General features: G+C 46.2%; 1 protein-coding gene across 2 annotated transcripts in view; it reads left to right on the top strand.

The window, feature by feature from the left end:
• Window positions 1-16067, top strand: part of PGPEP1L (pyroglutamyl-peptidase I like) — a 48092-nt gene that overhangs the window by 20476 nt on the left and 11549 nt on the right. Inside the window, exons 1-2 of one of the 2 annotated variants that reach the window (XM_057723856.1) lie at window positions 15349-15402; window positions 15893-16015. In XM_057723856.1, coding sequence (XP_057579839.1) covers window positions 15349-15402; window positions 15893-16015 — 177 coding nt within the window. Of the gene's footprint in view, window positions 1-15348; window positions 15403-15892; window positions 16016-16067 lie in introns of those variants that run through there. The other variant, XM_057723855.1, reaches the window with a different exon arrangement.

Here is a 16067-nt window from a genome sequence, read left to right as displayed (position 1 = left end):
CTTGACCTAACTGACATTATAGAACTCTCCACCCCAAGCAGAATACAACTCTTTTAAGGGCATGTAGAACATTTACCAAGATAGACCATGTCCTGAGTCATAAGACAGGTCTGAATAAACAAAAGAATTCAAGTCATACAAAGTATGTTCTCTGGTCCCAGTGGATTTAAATTAGAAATTAACTACAGAAAGGTATCTGGAAAATCTGTACTTATTTGGAAATTAAACAATATCCTTCTACAATAAGCCATGGATCAAAGAAGAAATCAGAAAGAAATCAGAGGTGATATTATAAAGTCTTTTGAAATAAGTGAAAATGCAAACACAATGTATTAAAATTTGTGACACGTTGCTAATGCGGGACTTAGGGGGACATGTGTAACACTGAGTCACGATATTAGAAAAGAAGAAAGGTCTCAAGTCAATGACCTCAGTTTCTACCTTAAGAAACTAGAAAAAGAGCAAATTAAGTCCAAACTAAGGAGAAAAAAACGAAATAATAAAGATCAAAGCAGAAATCAAGGAACTAGAGAATAGAAACATGATAATGAGAATCAAAGAAACCAAGAGCTGGTTCTATGAGAAAATCAATAAAATTGATAAATCTCTAGCCAGAGTGATCAAGAAAAGAGAGAGAGAGAATAATTCCTCTTAATTTTTAAATTCACTTACCACCACCTGGCTTCCAGCCCCAGTTCTGCACTCAAGCTACCCCCATCAAAGTCACTAAAGACCTCTTCTTTGCCATCTTACTTGACCTCGCTGCGGTCCTAATAATCTTTATGGTAGGCACAGTATTCTTATTGTTTCCATCATACAGGTGAGGAGACCGAGGCCCAAGTTGACCAGTTCTCCTTTCTTCTCCCCTTCTTGGCTTGGAAGTTTGGTGTTAGGATTTAATCAAATAAAATAATAACCTGGAAAGTGTTAGCTCAGCTCATATATTTACTAGTGCCTCAGAGATACATCAAATAAACACCGTTTAATCACAAGCTTCCCTTTCCAAGATCATACCCTCTTCCAAACAGCTGGTATCCTCAGACCCTGGCCACTGAAAAAGTCTGGACTCACCACTGTCCCCACCTCTTCCCTGGTTCCTGGGAAAATAACCACATTTAGATTGTTCTGGATTTGCAATACAGCATTTTTGTGGGAGTAATTGCCATCCAAAATTCTTCTTTTTAGACGAAAAGAACTTCTCAAATCCCGAGTCTCCTTTAGCAAACCAGCGGCTCAGCCACTGTCACCTTTCAGATTCCCTTGCTGTCATCTGAGAAGACAACGTCTAGATCTGGATGCCACAGAACTCCAGAAGGCTTTTGAACATGGAAAATGGGGGACTTTGTTAAAATCCCCACCTGATTTTTAGCCCTGTCTGAAAGATGGAGACGTCAGCATGACCTAAGGGATTTACTCTGAATTTAGTCTTTTCTTCAGACTGTACTTTTTAGTTAGGTTGAAAAGTATTGGCAGAAAAGAGTGATGGGGAATCTATATTTTTTTTAACTGTGGTAAAATATACCTAACATATAACTTACCATTTTAAGTGTGCAATTCAGTGGCATGGAACACATTCACATTGTTGTGCGACTCTCACCACCATTCATCTCCAGAACTTTCCACCATCCCAAACAGAAACTCGGTACCCATTAAACTCTACCTCCCCATTCCCTCCTCCCTGGTAAGCATATTATACTTCCATTCTCTATGGATTTGACTCTTCTAGCAACCTCCTGTCAGTGGAATCATACAGTAGGTGTCCATCCTGTCTGGCTCATTTCCCCGCACATCTTTATTTCTGCCCACATCTACCTCTGAACCTGGCCACCTTCCCTCCCCATTACATTCCTCTCTGTATCTGTTGCTTCTCTCTTTTCTGTCCTGGTCTCCAGTTTGTCTCCAGCACCCAGCAGAGGCCTAGGACATGGCAGGGCCAATTAATATTCTTGAAGGAATATCCTTGTTAATGAAACCACATTCCCAAGGAAGCGAAAAAACATACATCTTACTTTTAACAACATGCTTTATTCCGTTTTCCAATTACTAAGGAGCAATTACATAAGACCTCCAAAGATCACAAAGAAACACAGAAAAATAGATTGTAATTCCCCATCTAAAAAGAACCCCAAGTGCAGGGCATGTCCTCCCAATCTTTATTGTCATGTTCTGGGTTGCGTATCTATTGCTGCAATCAAGCCATCCCAGAACTTAATGGTGTCAAACAACCACCATTTTATTATCCTTCCTGGCTCTGTGGCTCAGCTGGGCAGTTGTTTCTGCTGGTCTTGCTCTGGTCTCTCTTGCTGTTGTAGTAGGGAGGAGGCTGGGACAGGATCACAGAGCTTGGCTGGGGAGCTAGGACAGCAGGACCTAGGACAGCAGACCTTGCCACATGAGGTGTCCCCGCAGGGTAGCCTAGGTGAGATGCTGCCAAGCCCTCTTACGGCTTGGGCCCTGAACTGGCTGAATGATGGTGGTAAAGTGAGTTCAGGCCAGCTCGGCCTCACTGTGGGAGGAGATGACACCAGGCTGTGAATACTGGTAGGCATGCTCCACTAGGGGCTCTCTTACCTCCAGCTGCTGTAACAGAATACCATAGACGAATGGCTTCAACAATAAACATCTATTTTTCACAGTTCTGGAGGCTGAAAGTCTGAGGTCAGGGTGCCAACATGGTTGGGTTCTTCAGGAGGGCCCACTTCCTGGTTGTGCCTTCACAGCGTCTTCCCTTGGTGCAGGCATGCAACATGCAGACAGAGTTCTGGTCTCCCCATGCCCTTGAAAAGACACCAATGCCACTGTGGCGGCCCCACCTTCACGACCTCATCTAAACCTAATTACCTCCCAAAGGCCCTATCTCCAGATACTATCATGGTGAGAATAAGGGCTTCAACATATGAATTTTAGAGGGACACAAACATTCATTCCATAACTGGAGCCATTGAAACTGAGTAGGACCCTACTGGGCCCTCCCCAGCACAAAAGCCCCTCTGCGTTCCGCATTTCTTGTGTGCAGACAGAGGCTTTCCTCTCCTAGGCCTTCCCAGAGTTCCAAAGAGCAGATTCAAGCAGTTACTAATTAGGGAAGTGAGAGATTGCAGACACAAAGGAAAAGCAGTCAATCAAGAAAACCAATCATAGCTTAAACAGTAGTTCAGTGATAACAGAGTCCTAGTTCCTCCTCAAGGGATATGCAGAACAATCTGATGCAAATCTTTGAGCTGTTCTGCAGAAACTAAGACCTCCCCCTCACCCAGGTAGAGGATGGTAACTACACACTGACCACAAGCATGTAGACCTCAGACTGGTTGGAACCAGAAAGTTAATAATTAAGATGCCTGAAACAGCACCCTGTTACCTCCCCACCTACCAATCAGAAGAAATTCATGCCCCCTGCACCCCTCACCCCAAATGCTGCCTTTGAAAGCCCTTCCCTGAAAGCCAGCAGGGAGTTCAGGTCTTTTGAGCATAAGCTACCATTCTCCTTGCTTGGCCCTGCAGTAAATGCTGTACTTTTCTTCACTAAAGACTGGTGTCAGTAGATTGGCCAAGTTCAGTTTGGTAACAGCATCTTGGAGATATGTTACGGCGTGAGCCAATGTTACCGTTCTGAAGGGTTATACCAATTCACCTTTGCAGCAGCAGTGAATGAGAGTGCTTGTTACTTTCTGAAGGAACACAACACTAGGGTGTTATGGTTTCTAAAACCTTTGCCAGTTTGATTAGTACCATAGTGTTAATTTAAATCCTATTAAACAGCACCTTTAAATCAAGACAAAGTCCTTGAAAAGAGTGGAGAGGTGTCATTAACTCAATTCCTTTGAATTTCCTGACTGGTCATTTTTTTTAGGAACTGAAAATAACCTTAATAATAATATATTGCATCTGTATATTTGAACATTTTTTTAAGAAACCTATTTATTTATTTATTGGCTGCATTGGGTCTTCGTTGCTGCACACAGTCTTTGTCTGGTTACAGCGAGCAGAGGCTACTCTTTGTTGTGGTGTGCGGGCTCCTCATTGCCGTGGCTTCTCTTGTTGTAGGGCACCAGCTCTAGGCGTGTGGGCTTCAGTAGTTGCAGCACATGGGCTCAATAGTTGTGGCTCATGGGCTCTAACGTGCAGGCTCAATAGTTGTGGCGCACGGGCTTAGTTGCTTCATGGCATGTGGTATCTTCCTGGAGCAGGGATCGAACCCATGTCCCCTACATTGGCAGGTGGATTCTTAACCAGTACACCATCTAGGAAGTCCCTGTTTGAACATTTTTTTCTAAGATTTTTACAGATGTGAATCAAGTGGTCTGGGTTAACTAGAATTATGACCAATATAACACACAGGCAAAAATATCTCCCACATTCAATTTTGAAAAATAAACTGAAAATGAAATTAAATATCCCACTCCCTCACTTGGAAAACAAAGACTCCTGCTTCCCTATTTAGCATGTGCCCCAAAAGGCACTTTTTTGTGTCAGTCAAACGTTCAGATCTAGGTGATTGGAAGAATTGTTTGATACAATTCCAGAAGTCTAAGTAGGCAGAGTTATATTGTGTTTTGTTTGGAATAATCCTGGAATCCCAGTGAAGAATGCAATCATTCAGGATCTGTGGGACCAAGTTCAGAGACGGGCTGGGCACGGCCTCATTTATCCCATACCATCGGGAGAACACAATGCCAGTGGAGCTTGTCCTCGCAGCAGGCAGTGAAACTGACACGAAGCAAAAAACTAGGCAGGAGGATGTCAGCACGTCCTGCTGGCTGCAGAGATTATAGGCCATGGTGACGTGGTGGCCAGTGACTCGGGAACTCCTCTAGCAGAAGTGGGCCAGGAGGGCCTCTCTGAGGACATGACATTTTGACTGGGACCTGTTGCCAAAATCTCAGCTCCCTGAGGACCAATGCTGAACAGAAATATGGAGACAGAGTCACGGAGAAGAAAGAAAGGGTGGCTTTATTTCCTTGCCAGGCAAAGGGGGAACACAGTAGACTAGTGCCTCAAGAACTGTGCCCCTTCCCTGGGGAATAAGGAGAGCTTATATAGTCAGGGGTGGTGGTCAGAGGTATGTGATAAGGATCAGGCAGTAACAGTCTTGCATTCTTCTTTCTTCCCCAAAGTTTCAAAAGGGTGGGTTGCTGATGAGATCAGGGTGTGTGCAGGGTCTTAGGTGGTCGGGTCTCCTAATCTTGATGAGCTCCTCTGGTCCCTTTAATCTCACCCCAGGTGGTTTCTTGGTGGCTCCTCCCTTGATGGGCAACTGCTCAGATCTGCCCTTCGGAGCTCAGAGAAGGCCATGGAGGCCGGAGTCTTGCCTACAAGAAATGGGGACCCAAAAGGCCTCCATGCCCAGGAGCGCCACAGGGCCCTGCTCGGCAACAGACCTGAGTGACCAGGAGGAGCCGCCCTGGGAAGTGGTCCAGGCGGAGGGAGTAGCTGCTGTAAAGGCCATGGGTAGCATCGCAGGACCACAGGTATCAGAGCTGGTAGAGGCGGAGAGGAAGCTGGAGGTGACAGGCTTGTACCTCGACTTTCCAGACCCAAGATCTTCCCAAGTTCCAGGTAATTAGAAACCAGACCTGCAGGAGGAATGTTCTTCTGGGCTGAGGTAATTTGGGGTTAATTGCTCTCTCTGTAGTTCTTTGGAAAAAAGTCAGATGTTCTGAATGGAAGAGGGTGCATTTCCACCCAGTTGCAGAGACAGGGTAAGCTGAACAGACCTGAGGTTGAGGTCCTCTGTGGCTCGGAAAGTCCAGGGGGACTGACACTCAGACAACACTTTATTTTGTGGAACATCTCCCTTGCGAGAAAGACCACGTGATTAATGACTCCGCACTCTGCAGCCACCCAGCCCCTGTCAAGAGCAGGAACTTGTAACCGAAACAGTACCTCTGTTACCGAAAGCTCGGCCTCTCTGTGTACCAGCGCCGAATCAAATCCCTGAGACATTTTGGGTGAAGTAGAATAGGATAGCTTTATTGCTTTGCCAGGCAGAGGGGGCACACCAGGTTTCTGCCTCGAAAAACTATGTATCTCAGCCCCAGAGGATTTGGTGAAGGGCTTTATAGCAGTGGTTCAAAGGTGGGGTCTCTGAGAAGATTAGTGTGAAAACAGGGTTTGCGCTCCCTTCATCTTGTCGCAGGTGGTTTCTTGTCTGCTCCTGCCTTGGTGAGCAACTATTCAAATCCACCCTTTGGAACTCAGGGAAGGTCTTGGGGGCTGGAGTCCTGCCTGTAAGAAATGGTGGACAAAAGGAGGCCTCCGTGCCCAGGCCCCACTCGGTTTCACCTCGCCCTCAGCACCCTTGATTTTGCTTGTTGTGGATCAGGTAGCCATTCTGGTGAGGTCTCTGCTCCCGGCTGCATAGAAGACCGAGGGCCTCCCCAGGTCTGAATGCCTGAATCTGCTCAGGCTCCCAGATGGGGACTCACTGGAGCTGAGGGCACCCTTGACAGACCATGAAAGTGTAGCGTTATTCTTGGGACAAAAACCACTGGAGATGTATTCAGAGATGAATAACATCCAACCATGTCCCTCTGAAAAGCAAATTCCGGTAGCAGTCTCTACCCACCTTCCTTTCTAGCTGGGTCTCAGGACACGCAGACTCCTTATTGCTATTCCATGGCTAGACGGGTGATTCCTCCCCATCCTTTCTCTTCCCCACTCAATCCCGTCCAGTCATCACAGGCCAAATACAGTTGATAAACTTCTAAGTTGAAAGGTAATATCTCTGATATATAAAGAGCGCCGATAAATAGAAAATAAAGGTGAATGCCCCTAAAGAAAAGTAGGCCTAAGACATGGAGGGTCACTTTACAGAGAAAGGAATGCGAATGACTCCTACCTATGTGAAAATATGTTCAAACTTGCTCATAAGAGAAAAGCAAATTAAAGTCATGCTAAGATCAGATTGGCAAAAGTCCAAAAGTTTGATAACTAGTGTGCAAGGCTGTGAGGCTGACAGGCACTGTCATACTTTGCTGGAGGGAATGCAATATGGAACAACCCCAGTGGAGAGGAATTTGGCAACCCCAGAGACATAATATATGTGTTGCTCCAGCAATCCAGAAAATTTCTAGACGCTCTCCCAAAGGTACACTGGCAAAAATAAGAAAAGACAGCTGCACCAAGATGGGGAAGGTGTCTATAAGAAGGGAGGGTACCTAAATATATGTCACATGTTTATAAAAATTAAAAATGAAGGATATATCGTAAAACTAAAGATGGTTTCTTATGGAGGGGAAAGCAAAGGAACTAGACTTCTTTGAGTAAAGCTTGTTCTGTAGATTTAACTATGAGACCACGTAGCATATTTCACATACTAATAAAACAACATTAACTTTTTTGGAAAGAAATGCATAGAAATTATGAGTAAATTGACTTGATGAGTCTAACAGTGGGTCCAGTTAGTGACACACCCACACAGAGAGGAACCAGAATGAGTCGCTTTGAAACACAGCAATTTACTTTAAGGACCAAGAAAGCAAAAGGGAAACAAAAAATCTTAAACTTTTCAGTCATCGTATTGTTAAAGGTAGAGTTAGTATTATTACTCTGAGACTATCGTGTGTAGAGTATGGGATAAAGTGAAATGTGTGCTGAAGGATATTTAGCATCTCAACCTCTGAGCCATTGTCAGTAGTTTTCCCTTAAACACGGAGAGGACTCCACATATGTTCTGACACCCTCTATGGGGACAGTATCACCATGGAAAGAGCCACAGCAAGGGCTCTCAGTTTTACAGATGAGACACTGAGGCTCTTAGAGTCTATGTCATTTGCCCAAAGTCAAGTGCTTGAGCTGGTGCCTGAGGAGCAAATCTGGAACTGAACTGTAGCCACCAGACTTCGAGCCTGTGCTCCTGAATCCTACAATGTGTGTGACCTTCAAGTTGACCCTAGTAGTACCATCTCTCCTGCCCGCCCTCTACCTTCTCTGAGGACATTGACTTTCCACAGGTGTTTCTCATCCATGGTAGGAACAGGGCAGCACAGTGCTTGGCCAAAGGAAGGACCTGAAAAAATGTTGAAAAAAATGAACGAATGAGTGAATGAAGTGAATGAAAACAGAGAAAATTGCCTTCCTTTCTGCTTGGAAAAAAAGCTAGTAGGAGAAAATAAAGAAGAGATGATTCTAAAGTAGAAGCCAGGGTCCAAGAGCCATTGAGATTCCACCCGCAGGCTGCAAGATTCACCTGTATCAGGACTCAGGAAAGCTGTGATGCTCACAGTTGCAGTATTCTGCAGCAAAAGGATCCAGATTGAAATCAATAAAGGGAAAGGTGCATGGAGCAAAGACCAGGAGAGACCAGGCACAAGCTTCCAAGTGTCCGCTCCCAGTGGAGTTGCCTGGATACGTGTAACTCTCCCAGCAATGCCATGTGACAATAGGTGTGAAGTGTTGTCAACCTGGGAAGCTTATCTGAGCTTTGGTGTCCAGGGTTTTTACTGGGGTCAATCACATAGGTATGCAGTGTCTGCCTGCCTGACCTCAGCTGCTGAGACTCCAGAGCAAGACCAGGCATCCACCATAAATCATGCTGTTGGCATAAACTCTAATCAGACCAGCACGATGTGACCCAAGGCCACAGGCATACAGAGCTGCTCTCATCAGGCAGAACATCCCAAGGGCTTGGAGCTCTTTCTCACAGGAGCTGGCCAAGGGCCAGTCCTGAAGACAGGTGTTTCTTGGAAATATGCAGAGTCTGAGCAGCCCCGTCCTGCTGGCTTAACCCTTTCCTGCCCAACCTCCTAAGCAGAGGTGAGAGGTGTGCAGGCCCACCCACCCCTTGTCCTCCAATGCTTCCTACATCAGCACCTCCTTGAGGATCCAAAATCATTTCCAGAAGGAGGTTTGCAAGTTGATCCATTGGCACACAGGAGGAAAATAGGATTTCTATTTCTGTGGGTTGTTTTTTAATTGTGGGACTTCCCTGATGATGCAGTGGTTAAGAATCTGCCTGCCGATGCAGGGGACACGGGTTCAATCCCTGGTCTGGGAAGATCTCATGTGCCACGGAGCAGCTAAGCCCGTGTGCCACAACTACTGAGCCTGCATGCCATAACTACTGAGGCCCATGTGCCTAGAGCCCATGCTCTGCAATAAGAGAAGCCACTGTAACGAGAAGCCCGTGCACTGCAATGAAGAGTAGTCCCTGCTCACTGCAACTAAAGAAAGCCCATGTGCAGCAACAAAGACCCAATGCCACCAATAAATAAATGAATAAATTTTAAAAATTATGATAAGAAACCCCATAAAATTTACCATCTCAACCATTTTAAAGTGTACATTTCAGTAGTGTTAAGTATATTCAGATCTCCAGAACTTTTCCATCTTACAAAACTAAAACTCTGTATCTCTGGAACAATAACTCCCCATTTCCCCCTTCCCTGAACCCCTGATGACTGTTATTCTACTTTCTGTCTCTATGAATTTGACCACTTTAGATCTGTCATATAGGTGGAATCTTACAGTATCTGTCTTTATGGGACTGGCTTATTTCACTTATCGAATGTCGTCCAGGCTCGTCAATGTTGTAGCATGTGCCAGAAGCGTCTTCCTTTTTAAAGCTGAATAATATTCCATTGATTGTAGAGATCACATTTGGTTTATCTTCTCATCCATCTGTTGACATTTGGGTTCCTTGCATCTCTTAGCCATTGTGAATAAGGTTGCAATGAACCTGGACGTGCAAATCTCTCTTTGTGCTCTTGCTTTCAGTTGTTTTGGATATGTACCGAGACATAGGATTGCTGGATCATATGGTAATTCTATTTTTAATATTTTGGGGAATGTCTGTACTGTTTTCCACAGCAGCTGCACCATTTTACATTCCCGCCAACAGTGTACAAGGGTTGCAATTTCTCCACATCTTTGCCAACCTTTATCTTCTATTTTTTTTTCATAGTGGCCATCCTAATGGGTGTGAATTCCTATGTTTTTAGTCTATAAAAATGAAATTATCCTTGACTAATATTTTGTAGCTGGACCAAAGCTGGCCTGGCTCTGTATATCTGCCGGTCTCTGGACAGTCTTGGTTTCCTGAGGGAAGAGGGAACGTGTCACCCTTGGAACAAGGGACACCATGATCATAGGCCCTCTGTCTTTAAATCATTTCTATTTTACTACGAAGTACTTCAGCCCAGTTAATGTGTGTCAGAATTATATTATCCAGTTTTCATGAAACTAAGCCTCAAATTATGATCAAGGAATCCTTACAAAAATGATCTTCAAAAACCCCACAGATAGACGATACCATGATGCGAACCTGAACAAACATGCGAAAACAGCCAAGTGACCCTTTTCCTGACCTCATCTGCGTTCTCTCCCAGCCGCATTTTGATGTAAAAACAATAACACTCTAATAAGAAATCAGCCAAAAATGGGGAAGAATTAAGAAAACCATTGAAAATATAGATTTACATCCACTTATTAACAGTAGAGCCCACACAAAGTGTGTATCACGCCTTAAGACAATGAAGACATCAGCTAATGACAGTGGGTGTGTGCGCCTGCATGCCCACACGTGCACACTAAAATCTTTTATCAGTAGGGGTATATGATCAAAAATATTTGGAGACGACTGCTCCAGTTAGAGGATTAGGAATTACGGGGTCACTGTTTTTCATCACTGGATTTTTCCGGCAAGAATGACCCACTAGTTTGGAGGAATAACCAAAGGATATTGGGCGCAGGCTGGGACAGTTGTCACATATGGAGAATGGAATTTGTCTTTGTTAAGGAAAAGAGAGTGACTTGTAAACAATCCCAAGCCCTTATCAGTTGACCCTATTGTTGTGGTAACATCTCCTTTGTGACTAGTCCCTGGAACTCCTCCTTTCTTTGAAACTTACCCTCCGTTTCCTCATCTGTAAAATGGTGACATCATCAGGGGACAGGGGTGAGGTGCTGGGCATAGTGCCCGCAGACAGCAAGGATGCTCCGGGGCAGCTAGTGCGACTACTGGACTATTTGTTAAGCTTTTAGTACCAGAAAAATATTACATACATGTCCATTGTGAAAATGTTATTATGAGTATAGAAATAGAAAGAAATAGGAATCTCCCCCTAATTCTCCCCTCAAGGGATGACCATTTTCAGTATGTTTCCATTTCCATAAATGGCTTCAGGAAACAGTCTGAGATCCTGATTTTTTTAAATTAATTAATTAATTAATTAATTTTTTATTTATTGGCTGTGTTGGGTCTTCGTTGCTGTGCTCAGGCTTTCTGTACTTGCGGAGAGCGGGGGCTACTCTTCATTGTGGTGCACGGGCTTCTCAATGCAGTGGCTTCTCTTGTTGCGGAGCATGGGCTCTAAGCACACCGGCTTCAGTAGTTGTGGCGTGAGGGCTCAGTAGTTGTGGCATGAGGGCTCAGTACTTGTGGCTTGCAGGGTCTAGTGTGCAGGCTCAGTAGTTGTGGCACATGGGCTTAGCTGCTCCGTGGCATGTGAGATCTTCCCAGACCAGGGCTTGAACCTGTTTCCTCTGCATTGGCAGGCGGATTCTTAACCACTGCGCCACTAGGGAAGCCCTTGAGATCCTGATTTTTACACTTATTTCTTTTCATGTGTTTTCCTGTGTTGATAAGTTCTTTGTAAAATCATTTTGAATGGCAGCATTATGCTCCACTGGTGGCTGTCCTATGCTTAATATGTCAGGCCTCCTGTGGTCTCTGTGGCTTCTTCCTGTGCCTGGTGAGCCCCTCCTGAGCTCTGGCTTTAGTTTCTCTCTCCACTGGGTGCCTCCAGCCTGGATGGGGTCGAAGGGAGCCCAGGCCTGGGTCTCAGCTACCCACCGATGGCCCCCAGGTCCCTTCCAGCCCTGCAGGTCAAGAAGAACCTGTTATCACTTCCTTTTCCATGGGCAGCCCCCAGACATGCACACACAGGCACACAAAAACCCTCAGCCAGAGGCCAGCACAGACTCTGCAGGCAGGAGTGCCTCGTCCACATCTGATGGCTGATGGATAAGTGAGCGAGAGACTGGAAGGAAGAGGGAAGGAGGGCAAGAGGGAGGGAAGGAGGGAGAGAGGAAGGAAGAAGTAAAGGAAGGAAGGGAGGGAAGGTGGGTGTTTACACATGCCTCCAAGCTCGTCCTATTCTCTTCCTTCGAATACTCTTAATCCTCCAAGCTCTCCACCAGAGCCCCCTCCATGCAGCCCTCTTAAGCTGCAACTCCACCTGCATGGTCTTGCTTAACCTTTACAGCAACCTTTGCGAGGGAGGTCCTTTATCACTACGTTTTGCAGATCAGGAAACTAAGGCTCAGCAAGTTTCAATAATTTGCCCAAACCCACACGGTGGGGAGAGGAAGAAGTAGGGTCCAGGCTCTGTCCTAACCCCCTAGTCGGGGGTCCTCAGCCTCAGGCTTCTGTGGCCCAGTGGGGACCCAACACAGCCCTTGGAACCGGAACCAGGACTCTTGTGATCACTTCCCGCTCCTCGTCTGCATCTCCTCTGAGAACATGACCTTCCAGGACATGCCAAGCGCTAGCAGAGGACCACATTGCAAGTACTCGGGGAGTTTTTCTTGAATGCCTGAATGAAGAAATGCTTTCCTGCTTTCTGGTGTGAGCCCCAGACTCTCATTTGATAAGGGAGGAATCAGATTTTGGAAAAAAACCATTTTGTAACGCCAGCTGGTGCCACCGCCTCGGTGGATTTGAAAAAAAAATTCAGAGAGCAACTGGTGTCTTTTTTCCTTTCTTCGGGTCCCTTTGTTAAAATGCCATATATTCCCGGCAACCAGATTTTGGACGACATAGAGGCAGGAAGAGGTGGAAGAAAGAGGCAGAAGGCGGGGCTCCCAGGTTCTTGCGGAACTTTGTGACTGGTGGGGTTCAGGGTTTTTGTGGGATTATGGGCCTGGCATGGGCAGTCAGCTCCTTGCAGAGCCTGATGTTTTCTTTGGCTAGAGCAGTACCCAGGATTCCACATTGGTGAGGGTTATACCAGGCTCTGTCCCTGCCCCCTTGAGCATAAAACACTCTGCAATTCTAGCTGAGAAAGTGTGCCAGTCTGGAAAGCACGAACCCCTGGCTTTCTCTGGTCTGCACAGAACTGATGCTCTCTTTGCTAAAACAACCAACTTTCCTTGGCAGAAAGGGTGGCGGCAGCCAGTGGCATGCCGTCTGCTTATGCAGAATGTTCTACTCTATGACATGCCCAAGCTCATCAAATTCTAATAAATATCACTTCCAATAAATCCCTCTTCCATGACTTTCTCAAATTAATTTGAATTAATTGTAAGCATTGATCCCTCATAAAAAAGTCCCAAATATGTGCCAGATGCTGTGCTGGTCACTTTTTGTGAAGCATTTAATATTTGTGAAAACCCCTCCGACTTTTAATTATGCCCATTTCACAGATGAGAAGACTGAGATGCACCCAGGCTAAATAACATACACAGGTTTGCCCAGTGAAAGGTGGCAGAGCCAGATCTCAAGCCTTCGTCTGACTGCAAAGCCCATGCCTTCCCCTGCAGCGCTATAGTTGAGGTCGTGCTTTCCACGTGCCCCCTTCTTCCCTGTACCCTCCTCATTCCAGGCTTAGGCTTCTGCTGGCCACCAGTTTGGCTTATTTTTTGTAAAATGCTACTGTCTGCCATGGGTCACAGTGTAGATGACCCAGGACACCAAGTGTGTGTGTGTGTGTTAGAAAGAGAGAGGGAGAGAGAGGACACATGCTTGAGGGAGCAGACTGTCCACATGAGGCAGTGCCTGGAAACTCTTTCCATGATTGCAGGTTGGAAAGAGTTCCTCAATGTCCCAAATCAAATTATGATTTCAGTCCCAGGTTGGTTGTGTCACTTTAAAGAGTTATGATGAGATGGATGGATAAACTGACATGTATCTGAAACTCAGCCAGGCCTCATCTCATTACCAGCTGGAAGCGTCCCTGTATTAGTCAGCTTGGGCTGCTATAACAAAATACCATAGGCTGAGTGGCTTGAAAAACGCACGTTTATTTCTCACAGTTCTGGAGCCTGGGAAGTCCAAGATCAAGGTGCCAGCCGATTTGGTTCCTGGTGAGAACTTTCTTTCTGGTCTGCAGATGACTGTCTTCTGGCTATGTCCTCCCTCACATTGCAGAGATAGAAAGGCCCTGGTCTCTCTTCCTCTTCTTATAAGGGCACTAATCCCATCATGGGGGCCTCACCCTCATGACCTCATCTAAGCCTAATTACCTCCCAAAGCCTTCATCTCCAAATACCATCACATTGGGAGTTAGGGTTTCAACATATGAATTTAGTGGGGGAAGGGGTATGTGTGGCGGGTACATGTTTTCAGTCCATGGCTCTCCCTCCCAACACCAATACAGCTGACCACACATCCTGGTGACCTCAGGATGGCTGCAGACTTCCCAGAGCCATCCAGGCAGCTTGGCCAAGGCCCCGGGAGGCCTGCAGCCAGTGGAGATGCAATTATCCTCCTGTCTGCCCTCTGTCCTCAGTAGGGGATGTCTGTTAGGTCTATACCTCCCCTTGCTGAAAGGGCTCCAGGAGAACCAGCAGGCTCTGGGACTTCCAGCCCCACATTGTGGGCGAAAGTGGTCTCCTCTTTCCAGGGGAGGATGGCTGCCCCTTAGCAGAGTCCCTGGAGTTGGTGACAGGGAGACCTACCAAGCTGCCAGCTCTCCCTGTAGGGACAACCGGGAGGGAAAGAGGAAGAGGACAACATTCTAGCTAGGAAGAGAAAATACGCCAGGAAGATACTGGAGAATAATTCTGTGGTAATACTTGAACAAGTTCAAGTTTATACTGGCCCACAATCCCTTATCTGCAATTCTGATATCCAAAGATATCTAAATATTAGAAGTTTTCCTTAATCTGTTTGATGGCAAAAAGTGACCTGAGCTGATGTGAGGCAATGTGTAACATCTATTTATACCACCTAAAGTGCCTGCTCCTATTTCCTGCACCAAAATGTCAAGGTGGCTAGTTGTGGAGTACAGCCCCAGATCAGGAGTTCCACTAGAATCCAACAGTGGAGGGATTCTAATGTCAGCCTGTAGTCAAGGCTGTTTGAGCACCAGACTGGAAGCTTGAAAGGAAACAGCTGATAAGCAGAAGCAGGGCCTTTCAAGTCTCCTGGGCATCGTCTTTCAGATAAGTAAAATACACAGAGGTGTCAAGTTCAATGTCAAATGCACTCCATCTCACACTTGTAGCTCTATAAAGGCCACAGAGAACTACAGTTTGGCTTCCCATCACTTTCTACGTTGGCAAGAGTAATGTCATCAACCTCTGGAAAGCACCACCTTATACTGTCATGGGGGAGTATTCTTACAAAGCAGGGAATCTGGACACAAAGACAGACACGCACAAAGGGGAGGTGATGTGAAGACTGCAGTTATGCTGCCACAAGCCAAGGACTATTGGGGGCTACCAGAAGCTGGAAGAGGCCAGGTAGGATCCTTCTCCTACAAGGTTCAGAGGGAGGATGACCCTGTTGACACCTTGATTTTGGACTTCTATCCTCTGACACTGCAAGATGATAAATATCTTTTTTGTTTTGTTTTGTTTTTGATAAATTTCTGTTCTAAGGTCCCTGTGCCTCTGCAGCATCCTGTGCCTGGTCTTCATCTGGCTCATCCCCATCTGTCTGCTAGAACTTCCCTGCATGCCCTCTGTGAACTATGTCCTAACCTGCAGACTGGGTCAGGCATGCCTCTAGGGTATGTGCACGTTGACAGAAGCAGCTATGTGGAAACTTTTGTGGGGGGGCAGGAGCCATGGCCCCCCTCTTGGCCCCTCGCCACTGTGTGAGCTCCTTGAGGGCAGGGTCCAGGCCCACAGAAGGCCGTGAGAATGGACTGTATGACCCTGATGTTGGCTTTTCAGGAATTCCCCTTGGCCCTCCATCAAGCAAGGTGAGTCCACATGTTTCTTTCTGCAGGAACTGTCCAAGCTGGGCCTGGGGAGTGACATGGAGGTGGAGCTTCAGATTCTTCAGCTGCCAGTGGATTACAGGGAAGTGAAGCAGAGGGTCACCAGAATCTGGGAAGATCTTCAACCGCAAGTAAATGACAGCTGGGGAGGCAGTGGGGCTGGGGAGCAGGGGGCTGATTATA

This window comes from Hippopotamus amphibius, chromosome 2, assembly GCF_030028045.1.
Source record: "Hippopotamus amphibius kiboko isolate mHipAmp2 chromosome 2, mHipAmp2.hap2, whole genome shotgun sequence".
In the NCBI taxonomy this organism is placed as follows: Eukaryota; Metazoa; Chordata; class Mammalia; order Artiodactyla; family Hippopotamidae; genus Hippopotamus; species Hippopotamus amphibius.
This window is presented reverse-complemented; position numbering and strand designations above follow the sequence as displayed.